Source organism: Callorhinus ursinus, unplaced genomic scaffold, assembly GCF_003265705.2.
Source record: "Callorhinus ursinus isolate GAN/ISIS: 27379988/994484 unplaced genomic scaffold, GSC_fseal_2.0 scaffold7, whole genome shotgun sequence".
Lineage (NCBI taxonomy): Eukaryota > Metazoa > Chordata > Mammalia > Carnivora > Otariidae > Callorhinus > Callorhinus ursinus.
The window spans coordinates 13,130,216-13,146,738 of NW_027397069.1; the positions used below are offsets into that span (position 1 = coordinate 13,130,216).

The window sequence follows — 16,523 nt, forward strand, 5'->3', positions numbered from 1 at the left end:
AAAAAAATGTACATTTTTCCTAATGCAAAGACTAAAACCTTTGTTACAAAAGTAACATAAGAAAATTGGTAACCCTTGTTACAAAAGTAACATAAGAAAACTAACATAAGAAAATTGGTCTCTTACTCTTTCCATTCCTCTAGTCTTTCTTCCTTTTATTCATCCAGCAGAGTTATATTAAGTTTCCGATGAGTTTTTCTGTGGGCCAGTCACTGAGTTCACCGCGGTGCTAAACATCGGAAATTCAAACAGAATGGTATTTCTCTTACTCTTAAAATGCATGCGGTCTGCTAAGAAGAAAGAGATAAGCAAAAGTAGAGTAATACATCATTACCTGGGTGATAAAAAGCTGTCCAGTCTATAAGGGGAGCATAAGGAATGGAGTGGCTACTCCCCCTGGCCAGGAAAAGGCTCTCAAAACAGAAGGCAGTGGAGATACCAGAAGCATCTGAAAGAATGAGGCAGCTGTGGAGCAAAGCTGACCAAGGAGAGCCCTCCAGACCCGCTTACAGGAAATAGCCAACTCCTCAAGACTCAGAGAGCCGTGTCTAGAGCCGCTGGGTTAATTCACATAGAATGATAATAAAATGGTATAAAATTCCATTTCAGAGTTTAAATACAACCATTCTCAAAGTGGATTTTAGCCTATCAATCAAATCCATAGTTGAAGAAACCTCACTTACCTATTATTCAATGTAGGAAACTGTATCCAATATAGGTTTCAACCTTTACCGTTAGTTACATATCCATAATAAAATGAATACTAGTTACTGTTTCATGGTACTCTAGATAATTTGTATTTTATTAATATAAGTGTAAATATGCTACTTTGGTTCCATCTTAAATTATGAAACAGTAAATTTTATTTTTAATAGAGAAAGGAAATATTTATCTTATTTCAGTGTACAAATGGGTAGGTAGATATCAAATTAATAATATTCTTTAAATTTCCGTAGGAGTGTAATATACAATATATTCTTAATAAGCTCTCAAAATTTCATGATTACAGTGTCAGATAAACTTATTTCAGAGTTAGAGAAGTAATAATGGAATATGTGTATATTTGTCATGCAAACATAAATTTACTTGTTGTAATGTATGGTCTACATTTCAGTAATCTGTAATCCCATGCCAGGACATAGAAATAAAATTAATCTAAAATGAAATTTTTTTGTATTATTCCCAGACCAACTAAAATTAATGAACCTTGTTCTCACCTTTAGATATCTAATTTCATAATTACCAAGTGCTTCAATTAAGCAACACTTTTCCTTCCACATTTAAAACTAAAAATAAACTAACCTCATATTACTGAACATTATATTACTTTAAGATCATTAGAAAAAAGAACTGTGGAAAAGGAATGACCACTGTTACTATGCACTGTTAAATTTACTTATAAAATCCACTCCATGAAATAGTGAGTGATCCCTTTAAACAATGAGCTCCATGTGTCTTTTTAGTTTGTTTTGCTTTGTCTTATTTTGCTTTTATTTTATATCCTCATTTATTGTCACGCACTTACCGAATACGAATGAAACAGCTTAGTGAAAATCAAAGGTACAAAAGAAATACATAAAATAAAGGCTTCTTTTCTCTTTCTCCTCCTTTCCCTTTACTTTTTCTCTGTTAGGTGCCATTTTTACTCTCAACTCTGACAATTAATTAATAGCGGGCTTGTTCAAAGCTGTGTTTTAGCAAAGTAACTTCCTCCTATTGTATTTCTTTAAAGATAATCCATTGGAACCTCTTTTAGCTGTCAATAAGTCTTCAAGGCCTCCTTTCTTTCCTCTTGTCATCAGCAAGTGATACATTTAGAGCTACATGGGAGCCCATCGAAATTCTCGCCAGGAAAAAAAAATGAACTTTTTGATATTATATATGCTACTAGTAATTTTTAAGAGCCCTGTTCTCTCATAATAGAGATTTCAGCAGTAGCAACTGACTGATATATCTATTTGCATCAGACTGAAATGGGAGAAAGGAGAAAAATATGCCAAAGTAGGCACTGCCCTACATACCACCATATGATTAAATGGGTTTTAGAACACAGCTAGTTACCATAGTAGGAGTTTCATGTTAAAAAAGTAAATAAAAAGTCAGCCACACAATTTGTGGTTAGAAGAAGAAAAAAATCTTGAGGGGAGTAAAGAAGACTTTATTTCGCATTCAGTCATAATGTTCTTTGTATGAGTAATTAAGCCTGAGAATATTGTACTGAACAATGATGATAGAAATTAATAGATTCTAAATGAAGCATTTTCCTTTTATTCTCAACAGCTGTTCATTTTTACTTAATGTGCACATCTTTTCCCCAAAAAGAGAAAAGTAAAATTATTCTTTAGGAAATTAATCACATGCGTCTCATTATGTCAAATAAAATGTTCTAAAACCTAGCATCTTCCTTAAATGGAGAATAATCTCTTCACTGCACCCGCCTCAGAATCTCATCAATGAGGAGTGCAGTGCCACCTTCTGGTAGAGAGGGGGATCGCTTTTCTCTGTCTAGAGAATTTCCTGGACTGTTGGAATCCAATTGTGGAAATGTATATAGTAAGGTAAAGAAACGGTATTCTTAAGCATGTATACTTCTTTATTATAATGGCACAGTGGGTTGAAATTTAGTCCCCTGCGAACATGGTTTGATGTATAGTTACCTTAAAATATTTCTGAGGTTTTTTTTTTTTTAATAGGAAACAATCACTATGTCAAACTCAACAAGCCTTAGCGATTTCCTATGTTAAAAGATAGCAAATGAGTAATTTGTTTTTAAAAACGTATGAGACAAAGGAATATAACTTTCAAGATGTAACAAACATTAGCGCCTACTGCATTACATTTTAGAGTTGCATGTGCTTAAGGGCGCCTCGATGGCTCAGTTGTTAAGTGCCTGCCTTCAGCTCAGGTCATGATCCCAGAGTCCTGGGATTGAACCCCCCGTTGGGCTCCCTGCTCAGCGGGAGGCCTGCTTCTCCCTCTCCCACTACCCCTGCTTGTGGTCCTGCTCTCGCTCTCTGTCAAATAAATAAATAAAATCTTTAAAAAAAAAAATAAGGTTGAATGTGTTGCTTTAAATTGGGGTGGTGATTTCTTCATTTAAAATAATACAGGTTACATGGAGAGTTTGCATACATACTGAGTGAACAGTTTTGGAAGTTCATGTTTATATAATATGTACATGAGGATTTTCCATTGAAATATGCTTAATGTATACATTACTTCATTTAATTTTCATAACAACCAATGAAGCATTTTATTCTAGACGAGGGAATTGAGATTCAAACTGGACAAGTTTCCTGTCCTAGATGATTCAGTGAGTGGTGATGAGTCAGAATTCAAACCCAGAACAATTAGGATTTTAATGAGTTTTCTATAAGCACTTCCTTCAATTCACTGAATATCCAAAAATGTTTTCCACTAAGAGCCCAAAGGTTTAATTTGCTTAAGTTTTCCCCAGCATTCATGTTTACTTCCTCATACCAAAAATATTCAACCAATTAACTCTTAGCAAATATACTGTATGTGATTATAGAAAACTGTATATTGTATAACATGTATTTCCATAAAATTTATTCATTTTACATATATGTTATACATAACGTATTATATAGGTATATATGATGGCTACTAAAAGGTCTAGATAGATTGATAAAGTTTTCACTTGAATTTAACTCAGGTTTTCCTCAGAAATCCCAGGGTATTATACTATATGCAATGGTAATGACAATATTCTTTGAATTGGTTCTTCACCAAATTTCACAGCTTTGATGCCAAAATTATCAAAATACTTATTAGGGATCCACACTCACAATGTCTTGATTTAAAATGATTAGAAACTATAAAATATCTATAAAAAATTTAGAAGATAATTGCTACCAGAATGATTTTCCTTTAAAGGTCAATTTTCTGGCTATATTATCTTCAAAAGCAACTCTGTTAGGATCTGGCATTTTTTGAAATATAGCTTCCTTTGAGCCCTCTATTTTACATTAATTTTTAAGTAGTATCTGATTATACTGCTTACATTTAACCTTAAGTTAATATTTCATTACTGCTCAAAGCTCTGTTATTATATTTTCTCTCTGAATATTTCTCCTTAATTGAATCACGACTAGCATTCAGTATTCATATATTTTGAGCTGAAAAATATCATCATGAAGTAAAAATAAGACAATGCTTGCTTTACTTATTCCTTTCCAAAGTTCATTGAGAACCTAATAATATTTGCATCTTACCATTTGTATTAAACTATTTACATGGGTAATCAATGAGCATATCCTAATCTGGTTACAACACAGTAGTATAAGCTAATTGGCAGTAATACAGAACAATTTGTCAACTTTAAAATGTCAATTTAACTTGGAGTTATACTATTTATGTTTTGTTTTACTGAAGTTAAATTTATTTTATTAAACCAAAATAGTACATCAAAAACTAATGATGTAATGTATGGTGATTAGCATAACATAATAAAATAAAAAAGAATAAAAATAAACCAAAATCATCAGATCATTTGCCATTTTGATAAACGCACCTAGGTCTAACGAGCCCCAGCTCTGTGAAGTTGAAAAATAACACATTTCTTATTATTGGGGTGAAAACTGGCATTTGCTTTTGAAAACTCTCTAAATATGGTTTTTATCAACAGGATGACCATTTTATTTCTTTCTCTGGAGAACTGAGGCATTGCCCCTAGTAGTTCACAAGACTGTGAAAATATATCTTACTACGTTTAAGAGAATTGATACTAATTATTTTAAGCTAGAGATCAGGTAGTTGATACCTAACCCCACACCACCTTGGGGATCAAAATCATTGTGTTCACTTTTATGCATATTACCAACTTAAAAGGAAAAATTTCCACACGCTTACTAAGGGGATAACAAAATCAAATATTGTGTTTTAGCCCACCAGCTCTGGACAAGTGAAGCTGATAAATGTTCCTGAACATTGAGTGAACCTATCCTTTCAGATACTTGTTATATCAAACTAAGGATTGTTTTCCAACGAATGAACAATGGGACCTGATATAACCAACAGTGTTACAGATCTATGAACTCATAGATCGTACTGCAAGTCTCCAATACTTAATTTACAAAATCACCATGAACTCCTTTTCTCTTGCATTTAAAAATCCCTGATTTTTCCCCATCAGCAAATTACTCAGTGAATTTCTTCATTGGTGTATTCCCTCGCCAGGCACATTAAGAGACTCGCCAGGCACGTTAAGAGACTCGGCTTTGTACATTTCTTGTTTAGCTCTGGTAGTCTTTGTTTCATTGTATTAAAATCATTGTGTGTTAAGTTTCTCATTAATTATCAGGAAGAGAATAAATGAAGATATCAACTTTTAGAATTGGAAGGCACCTTAGAAATCAGACACCCTCTTGTAATAATACAATAGATTAAGGTGAGGTAAGCTCTCCTACAATACATATCTAAATATGTTTAATAAAAATAAAACAAAAACTCTTTTAAATGCATAGCTGAGTTTTCAACAACAACAACAACAACAACAACAACAACAAAAAGAATCCTTAGTTTTCCTAAAAGAAGAAGGAATTTAAATCTGGGATGACAAATGTTCACTCTATCACTGGGGCTGCCTTGGTTGGTGAAGATAAGGGTGGAGGATAGCTCTTCGTTATTTAAAGGCTCAATTTTAATGCAAAGGCAGATGCTAAAGCTTCAGATCTGAGGATAAAGCAAAATGTGGAAAATGAGAGCATTCCACAAAGTTAGGACCCTCAGGGGGCTGTATTTGCAAAGACTGGTCTTTAAAATGTCTACCCAGTGGCTCATGAAAAAATTTTAAAAATGTTGTATTCTCCTGGGCTCTGGAAAAAGTCATTTTTTTCCTGAGATTTTAAAGGAGCTTAAGTATTCAACTAATGCAATTTTTAAAATTTTATTATATTATGTTAATCACTATACATTACATCATTAGTTTTTGATGCAGTGTTCCATGATTCTTTGTTTGCATCTAACACCCAGTGCTCCACGCAGAACGTGCCCTCTTTAATACCCATCACCAGGCCAACCCATCCCCCCACTCCCTCCCCTCTAGAACCCTCAGTTTGTTTCTCAGAGTCCACAGTCTCTCATGGTTCGTCTCCCCCTCCAATTTCCCCCCCTTCCTACTATCTTTTTTTTTTTTAAATATAATGTATTATTTGTTTCAGAGCTACAGGTCTGTGATTCAACAGTCTTGCACAATTCCCAGTGCTCACCATAGCACATACCCTCCCCAATGTCTGTCACCCAGCCACCCCCTCCCCCCCCCCCCCCCCCCCCCCCCCCAACCCCCCCTTTTTTTCCTGAGATTAAGAATTCCTCATATCAGTGAGATCATATGATACATGTCTTTCTTTGATTGACTTATTTCGCTTGGCATAATACCCTCCAGCTCCATCCACATCATTGCAAATGGCAAGATTTCATTCCTTTTGATGGCTGCATAATATTCCATTGTATATAGATACCACATCTTCTTTATCCATTCATCTGTCGATGGACATTTTGGCTCTTTCCATAGTTTGGCTATTGTGGACATTGCTGCTATAAACATCGGGGTGCACGTACCCCTTCGGATCACTACATTTGTATCTTTGGGGTAAATACCCAGTAGGGCAATTGCTGGGCTGTATGGTAGCTCTATTTTCAATTTTTTGAAGAACCTCCAGACGCACCAGCTTGCGTTCCCACCAACAGTGTAGGAGGGTTCCCCTTCTCCGCATCCCCACCAACATCTGTTGTTTCCTGACTTGTTAATTTTAGCCGTTCTGACTGGTGTGAGGTGGTATCTCACTGAAGTTTTGATTTGGATTTCCCTGATTCCGAGAGATGTGGAGCACTTTTTCATGTCTGTTGGCCATTTGGATGTCTTCTTTGGAAAAATGTCTGTTCATGTCTTCTGCCCATTTCTTGATTGGATCATTTGTTCTTTGGGTGTTGAGTTTGATAAGTTCTTTATAGATTTTGGATACTAGCCCTTTATGTGATATGTCATTTGCAAATATCTTCTCCCATTCTGTTGGTTGTCTTTTGGTTTTGTTGACTGTTTCTTTTGCTGTGCAAAAGCTTTTTATCTTGATGAAGTCCCAATAGTTCATTTTTGCCCTTGCTTCCCTTGCCTTTGGCAATGTTTCTAGGAAGAAGTTGCTGTGGCTGAGGTGGAAGAGGTTGCTGCCTGTGTTCTCCTCTAGGATTTTGATGGACTCCTGTCTCACATTTAGGTCTTCAAACCATTTTGAGTCTATTTTTGTGTATGGTGTAAGGAAATGGTCCAGTTTCATTCTTCTGCATGTGGCTGTCCAATTTTCCCAACACCATTTGTTGAAGAGACTTTTTTTTATTCTTTTTTATTTTATTTTGTTATGTTAACCACCATACATTACATCATTAGTTTTTGATGTAGTGTTCCATGATTCATTGTTTGCATATAACACCCAGTGCTCCATTCAGTACGTGCCCTCTTTAATACCCATCACCAGGCTAACCCATCCCCCCAGCCCCCTCCCCTCTAGAACCCTCAGTTTCTTTCTCAGAGTCCATAGTCTCTGTCTTTTTTCCATTGGACATTCTTTCCTGCTTTGTCAAAGATTAGTTGACCATAGAGTTGAGGGTCCATTTCTGGGCTCTCTATTCTGTTCCATTGATTTATGGGTCTGTTTTTGTGCCAGTACCATACTGTCTTAACGATTACAGCTTTGTAATAGAGCTTGAAGTCTGGAATTGTGATGCCACCAGCTTTTGCAATTTTGATGTTCAAATTTATACCACATGGATATATGTAACAAAATGAGAGGTTTCCCATGGAGTTCTGAAATAAGCTAACATAATCGTTATACACTGTCTTATACTAAAGGCAATCCCAATAAAACAAAACAAAGATAAGTTTGCAATAAAAATAATACACCACAAACCCAAACAGCACACAAAATAAGAAACAAGATGAGAGCCACACAAATTTGAGATAATAGAGTGAAAATGTGATAGAAAATATAAACAGTTTTGTTTACAATGATTAAGATTGAAGTTTTATAAATTACTTTAAAAATATGATTTAAACTAATATTGTCAGAGGTTGGATTAAAACACTGTATTAGACAAGGTCAAAGAGAAAATTAGTAAACTGAGTGATATATATGAGGAAATTACACAGATTGTATCATGTTATTTTTAAAAACTGACACATCATGGTGACTAAAATCATAAGGGATTTACAAATAAATAGAAAAGAATGTCCCTGACATTTATAAAGAATATCATAAACTTCATTGAAAATGATAAAATTAGACCTAAGTGGAGAAATACATCACATTTATGTTGAACTAATATGATAAGGAGGGTATCACTTCTCAATTAATCTGCAAATTCATTGCAATAGAAATAAAGTTTCTGAGAGTGTTTTCACAGATTTTAATCTTAAAATTCATATATGTTATCCAAAATTGACAATAATATTTAAAAAATATGAATAGAGGATAAACTCTATTATAATATCATTTTTAAAGCACTATAATAATTAAATCAGAATGACATTAGTACAAGGTTAATGGTTAGACTAAAGAGAAACATTCACTTATATGGGACTACTATTTAACAAATGAAACACTATAAGTCTGAAAGAAAATAACAGATTAATTTATGAATGGTGCCAAGACTGTGAATATCTATATGGAAAAAGAAAAAAATTGGAACTCTATCTAGTAATAGCCAAATACATTAATTCTGATTAGTTGAAAGATTAAAAAACATTTTTTAGGAAAAATTAATAAAATATAGAAAAACATCTTTATGACAGCAGAATAAGAAATATTTCTTAAGTATTATTATATATGTATATATTTAAGCCAAACATTTATATATGATACATATATGTGTGTGTGTATATATATATGTATGTGTGTGTGTGTATATATATATATTTATATGCCATGGAGGAAATTATTAATAAAGTTAAACTCACTTAAACTAAAAATCTCTGCCTAAAAAAACACTCTTGTCCAAAAAAGATAAAAAGATATGCCCCTGATGGGAAGTAAATATAGTCAAACCATACAATTCACAAAGGAATAATATCCATAATGTACAGTGAGTTATGAAAATTAATAGAAAAAATGAAAAATACATAGGCACCTAACAGGCAACAAAACATGAATAAACTAATGAGAAGATGCTCAACTTCAATATTACTTTGAAAGATGCAAACTAAAATAAAAATGAGATTTCTTAAATCTGTTTTAATCCACTTTAATCCATTTCAGCAACAATTAATTATGATGATATCAAATAAGGGCAAAGATATGCAAAGATCTGCTCCTGGTAGAAGTATAAATCAGCACAAGCTCTCTGGAGGGTAATTAAGAAATACACAGTAAAGAAAATTATACTTTCTATCATCTACCTTAAACTTATTATGACATACCTCCTAAAAGGAATGGGTTCAAAGCTCAGTGAGTTATTTATAAAAGGAAAAATATGGGAGGAATGGGAAAGGAAAACATGGTTTATTTGAACCTTTTAATACTACAGAGAAGCTGAAATAAGTGATCCTATATACTGACATGAATAACAAAAAAACAGTGCTGCTGCAAAAAATATAAGTAATGATAACAATATGTAAATATTGAAACAAAATTAAGTTTATGTATTTGGCATGGTTTATTCATATTTTGGTTTTATGTAGTCAAAACATCAATATCCTGGGAATGATCTACAACCCCTCAAGTTTGGAGGCTACTTCTACAAGAATTAAGGACACAAGTGATCAGAAGTAGAGCTTTAGCTGTATGTGCCAATTTTATTTCTTTGAAAGCCAGAGAGAAAGAAAGCAACATTGGGAGAAAACAAGCAAATAAACAAACAAAACACCTCTGTTTACCTCAGTTCTGGGTATTAAATTATTTTCTGTGTTTTGTGTGTGTTTGAAATATTCCATAGTTTACATTTTAAACATTAAAAAATGGAAGAAAGAAGATTCTAAAGACAAACTTCTCATGTTATAGAGAAGTAAATGATGTCTAGAGAAAGAAAGATACACCTAATTTCACAGAAAGAGGACAGGTTAGACCAGAATCCAGCCCAGGGAAAAATGGCCCAAATGTTCCCAAAGGATGGAATGCTGTCTTTGGTGTTGTGCATTTTCTGCTTCTAAGTTTCAAATTGCAAAGAGAGAGCTGTCAGGGGGCGCCTGGGTGGCTCAGTTGGTTAAGCGACTGCCTTCGGCTCAGGTCATGATCCTGGAGTCCTGGGATCGAGTCCCACATCGGGCTTCCTGCTCGGCAGGGAGTCTGCTTCTCCCTCTGACCCTCTTCCCTCTCGTGCTTTCTATCTCTCATTCTCTTTCTCTCTCAAATAAATAAATAAAATCTTTAAAAAAAAAGAGAGAGAGAGAGCTGTCAGGCCTTAGAGTCAAGAACAGCATTGTCAAATCCTCTCATATTCTTCCTTGAGGTGCCTAACCTCCTGCAAGATGTAATAAGTGACTATAAATCTGAGTCCACTTCATATGAAATCAAAGAGGTTAAGAAGGAGAAAATTTTGGGGAGAGTTGCTATGTGTGCTCCTAACAACTCTAATAGAAATAAGCCAAACATATGGCAACAGGTCTGTTTATAAAGTACAGAGCTTGAGGGACCTAGGAGTAAGTACTTTATCGACACCTGAGATGTCTAAAGGGTAGAGAGCTGTACAATAGAAATATAATGCAAACCACTATGTAATTTACAATTTTCTGTAGTGAAATGTAGTCAATTTAAAATAAAATAAACAGGTGAATTTTTTTTTTACCCAATATATTAAAAATATTGCCATTTTAACATGTAATAATTATTAATGAGGTGTTTTACATTATTTTTCCATTAGAAGTTTATACAATCTGATGTGTATTTTACACCTGTAGACTTTCTCAATTTAGACTAGCTACATTTGAGGTGCTCAATAGGATATGGCTAGTGACTGCTATATTGGACAACAGAGGGTTAGAGTAAATAGAAGCTTCTTCAATCTGTCTAGAAAAGGTAAAATGGGCTGATTGGAAACTTAGTGCACTTCCAACAATGGTCAACAAAAACATGTGTTTTCCAAAATTAGATGTGGACCCTACAGAAAGGAGGTTTGGAGTCTGCCTATAAAGGGATCCCATGCAAGAGATCTTGCTTACACTTGGAGAGAGCAGGATATTGGATCAGAAGCCAAGACAACCATATATGTAGTCTGCAGAAAGGAAGCACTGCTTAGTTCAAGGGAGAAGGAAAGCTTCTTTTGGGAGTGTTTGGGAATTTCCAGGGAGGGCAAAAGGTCTCTATGCAAAGGAATTCTGCTGTACTGGAAGACCTGTCCCCAGCTGATAACCTATCACTGATCTACTTTCTGCTCCCACTCTGGGAAAGAGCCAGAATATTTGCAAGGGAGTGGAAGACAAGGTGGATGGAACTAAGCAAAAAAGAGAAGCTGACTTTATACTCTCTTATCCCACCCTAGGCTTCCAAGTTTGGGTCAGGCTCATGCAGGGAGACAGAAGCTTACACGGGATGAGAGTTTAAGTTTTGATTACCAAACTGGTCAAGAGTTACTGATTATTAGGCTGGACTAGAATTTAAGATCAAAATAAAACACAACTTGCTTATTTTTTAAATGTGTCTGGAAAGGTTATGGTGAAAAACATGTTCACAAAGTGAGTTTAATAAGTAGTAAGAACAAAGTTGATATTTGCTTACACTGTGCCAATGACACTCTGTTCAATAAACAATTTTACCTACATTAAAACTGTAATAAAAACAAAATACACTTATATGTAACATAAAACAAACATTAACACATTAACTACTTTTCCCAGGAATGTACGTTTTAGATTGAAATTATATTTTCTCCTGACATCTTTGCTTCAATGATGAGTACCCTGAGGGCACAAAAGTAAATGTTAAAATGTTTACCATTTGCAATTATGGATGATAATCATGATTTTCTTAATACAGGGAACCCCCCAAAATTATGACTATTTTATTAATTAAAAATATACATTAAGTACAACATTGGCATTACATATAATCTTAAACTTTTGTGTTCACTTAAATCAATTCATTATGCTCATCAGATGACTTTATAAGTAAATATTAACATTGAATTTAGTAATTCAATTTATATTAATAAAACATTTATTTTTCAGTTTAAGAATTGGGGTTATTCTTTATTGTTTGAAAACAATGGATTCTATTTTGAACATTCTTTTGAAAATCACTGATCTAATTTTTATTTTTTATTTTTTTTAAAGATTTTATTTATTTATTTATTTATTTATTTGAGAGAGAGAATGAGAGAGAGAGAGAGAGAGAGCATGAGAGGGGGGAAGGTCAGAGGGAGAAGCAGACTCCCCGCTGAGCAGGGAGCCCGATGTGGGACTCGATCCCGGGACTCCGGGATCATGACCTGAGCCGAAGGCAGTCGCTGAACCAACTGAGCCACCCAGGCGCCCTCACTGATCTAATTTTTAGACAAATGCAGTAAGTTTTTCAGTTTGGCTGCATCTGGGCCACACCTACATTCCTGGCTGAGTTATATTCTTCCATTGCCTTTGAAGTATGTATAGAACCATTACAATATAGATATAAGGAAGTTATACTTAAGGTAAACCTCTTTCCAAATTAATTATATAGCATACTTCAAAATGATCATTTTTGAATTTCCCTATTCTTTTGGATTATTCATCCCCTGAACCTTTCTGCAACAAAATGCCTGAAATGTTAAATGACTATGAAGAAAAAAGCCTATTTCTCAACCCAGTTCTCGACACTCAGATTCTTCACAAGCACGAATTTCTCTTGATAACTGTAATTCTACCCCTTGATTCTCAGTACAAATCTACCTCAAATATTCACTGTTCCCCAAGTATTCTAAGCTCTTATTGCACATCATGCTTAAGGTAGGATAACATCTTTCTATTTTAATTTAATCCATTGACTCTATATGACCCATCTCAAGTTCATTTTCATCATTTTGCCTTCCTCTATATTCACATAGCATAATTTTACATTTTGGAGAAACAATGGGATACAAATATAAAGCATCAAGCTTTGGAATGAATCAGGGAATCTGACCTCCTACCTCTGCTAAGTCATCTATTTGTTGTATTTTCCTGGATAAGTAATTCTTAGGGCTTCATAAAAATAAAAAATAAAAAAGGTCTACCTTTAAAATCCTGGTACTATACATTTTCTCATCACTTACATAAGCTACACATATAAATTTTACACATTAATACTTTAAAAAGTTACTCCAGCAAAACTGCACTATTATAAGAAAAAAATCTTTTGTAGCACTCAGCATAGCACATAGCAATGATCCATGTATTCAAAAGCATTAATTATCTAGCACATCAAGAGGGAAACTGTATTTATTTATTGTTTGCTTGATTGAATTCATTCATTAGTTAGACTTTCCCCAAACACAAAATACTTTCTAAGAATAAATTAAAAGCTGTGGTACTTGGTCTAAGTTTAGTTTACTCAGTAACAAGAAATTATGTGCTGTGGGTCTTATTATTAACATTTTTTTTAAAAGTTCATTTCAGTTGTATCTTGTCACTACTTTTAACTTTTTTCCCCTCTAACCAGGATTACTTAGTAAAACGTTAAAAGCTTAATTAGTTATTGTGAACTATTGGCACAGAGTAGAAGCACACAGCCAGGCTATCTGTAGCAAGCAGAGATGAACTGTTTTTGACAAGTGATGTTCAGATAGGTCTGGAGTTTAACAAGACAATTCATACATAGCTTTAGTAGCTGAAGGAAGATAGTACTTTACATGTACTTTTTTTCTCATTATAAAAGAAATGCCTGTTCATTGTGAACAATTAGAAAGTAGAGATAAGAAAATTAAAATCATTTGTAATCATAATACCTAAAAGATAACCACTGGTAATATTTCGTGAACTTACTTCTATTCTTTGTATAAATACACACACATACACAAAGAGAAAATTAGACTCAAATTATTGATGCAATAGCTTTACTTTTTTTTTAGTTTTACTAATTATTATTTTCCCATGTCTTAAAATATAATTTTATAGTGTAGTTAATTTCCTGTGCTACAACCTAACAGTTGAAGATGAGACCAAAAAACAGCCAATTTAGTTGTTAGTATTAATCAAAAGAGATTTAACCTTGCTGCAAAGATCAGGTTTACTGTGGGGCTTTCTCAACCAAACCTCTTGTTTTCATACATAAGCAGGGTGCCCTGAGTCACCACGTGGAGAAACGCTAACAGCTAATTATGAAGACTTGCCTTGGACACTGAAAAATAAGCTCTAAGACAGGATATACACTTGGGCATATTAGTTAGAGCAGTTTAGGTGACCTCAACTGAAAGAATATGGAATCAGTAAAAACCTGGCCTATGATTCAAATAAAGGCCATACTTAAAATTTGTTTCTCCACACTAAAAACTGTAATAAAATATATGGATAGAATTTTGTTTAAATTTAGTCTTGTAATATCTTTCCCCATCTAAAATTTAGCCAAATTCACTTATACTTTTCCATTTTCCCTTTAAGGTTTCCAACTTTAACATTTGTTTGTTTAATCTGTACACATATTAATTCGCTATAAAAATTCAATCTTCCCAAAGGCCAGAATAAAAAGTACTATGATCACATAAATCATCAGAGTCAAATCTTTAAGAGCATATAATCAATCTGAAGAAAAGAATTCTAGGCTCTGAATATTTATCTCTTGGATACGAGATCTGTCAACATTACCTGATGGTAGGAAAAATCTATTTGAGCCAAAGATGAGCCAAACTCATTTGGAAACAGTTCCAATAGAAAACCAAGGTATTATCCTTTTTTCCTTTTTTTTTATTATTTTTTTTAAATGATGGGTCATATGTAGATGCTTTTCTTTTTCTCCAGAGCTAGATTAGAAATTTGGCCCCCAAATGCCAAATCTGTCTCATTTTACTTCTAGAGAAACTATTAATTACTCACTATATAAGGATAAAAAGACATTCATCAACAAGTGTAGTCATTTAACTAGAATACATTTTGGGCTTAATTTAAAGTTCAAGTAGTCTGTGGTAGAACACTTTCTTAAAGATAGAATAAATTAGTTTGTTTAAAAGAAAACTTGAAATTCTTATACTAGTAGCAGTACAGACCCAAAATGCAAATTAGCTCATATTAGTTCAGGAATTAGCTACTGTTGATATACAGTATTAACACATTTCAAAGACTACTTGACATATACATAATGCACACATATATATATAAAGAGAATACTATGTATTCATCATAAATTACCAATACTATATATCACAAACTACTATATTACCAGTATTCATTTATATATATGTTATGTATATGTGTCCGTGTGTGTATGTGGTGTGTGTGTGTGTGTGTGTGTGTGTGTGTGTGTGTGTGTGTATATATATACATATATATGTAATGTATTGAACTTGTGGTCCACAAAATCTATATATAATAAATATACAAATACATGTAATAAATTGTAGGCCACAAATTCAACCACTAAGAGGTAAATTAAAGTGGAAAATACCTCCAGTTTAATACGCAATCTCAATGGAAGGCTATGAACAACTTTTTAAATAAAGAAAACTCTTTCCACAACTGCTGACATGCTTTTCAGGATTTTTGTTTGACTACTGCCAGTTTGAATCCCTAGACTGGAATAAATGCAGAGCCATCTGTTCTGACGCGTCTGTTGGACAGTTTTAGGCTCACTGAAGCAATTGTTTCTATTACCCTTAGTACTCATGATAGGCTTCACTTTGTTCCTACCGAAAAAAACTGAGCCGAACTTGGGTCACAAATATAATTAGGTTATGATCTTGGTAAAAATTCTCTGTGCTGGGATAGCTTAACCCTCTCAGCTCCAGGCCTCCAAAAATGTCCATCAGTGGCTTGAACTTCCGTGGGCCATTCCCAACCCTTCCCCCCCTCATTAGCAAAATGAGAAAAATGAGGGGGGGAGCTATGGTGTTTTGAAGCAAATGTTTGTTGAGCTTTGTAATTCACTGAAACTAAACGGTGCTGTGGACTTGGATGTTGTGATGAGTCTTTTCAAGGGAGTAGAGTATAAACCAGGAGGCTGAGTTCAGGGCTGTGTTCAGAGCTGTCATATGGAGCTCATGAAAAGAATAGGAGAAAGAGAGTGTGAAGTAAAAGTGATTTTGCTGGCAAATGTGGATGCTTCTGCCCTGCAAGGGATCATTTTGATCAAAGACTGTGCATATCTGATCTAAATAAATTAATGGTAATTTGAGTATGTCTCCATAAAATGTAATGGTGGAGACCAGAACATGCTAGCAGCTCATTCTGTTATTAGCACAAGGGGAGAGGTTTTACAGGATGACAGTATAAAAAGGGTACAACAAAATAGCTTTAATAAGCTAAGATTTAAGGAATTAATGAAATTATAAGAATATAAACATTATATAAAGGTAACATGTTTGAAGTTTGGCTTTCCATTAAGATTAGCTAATCATTTGAAGTGACAAACCAAATG

The 16,523-nt window shown here is 33.9% G+C and overlaps 1 protein-coding gene across 6 annotated transcripts in view; it reads right to left on the minus strand.

The window, feature by feature from the left end:
* Positions 1 to 16,523, minus strand: part of GPC5 (glypican 5) — a 1,333,521-nt gene that overhangs the window by 650,965 nt on the left and 666,033 nt on the right. For 2 of the 6 annotated variants that reach the window (XR_012378753.1, XR_012378754.1), the window contains exon 8: positions 127 to 290. The exons of 2 other annotated variants lie outside the window; for them this stretch is intronic. Coding sequence is in view for 1 of the 4 variants with exons in the window: in XM_025874497.2 (XP_025730282.2) it covers positions 11,865 to 11,905 (41 nt within the window). In the remaining 3 variants the exon portion in view is untranslated. Of the gene's footprint in view, positions 1 to 126; positions 291 to 11,675; positions 11,906 to 16,523 lie in introns of those variants that run through there. 2 more of the 6 variants (XR_012378755.1, XM_025874497.2) reach the window with 2 other exon arrangements.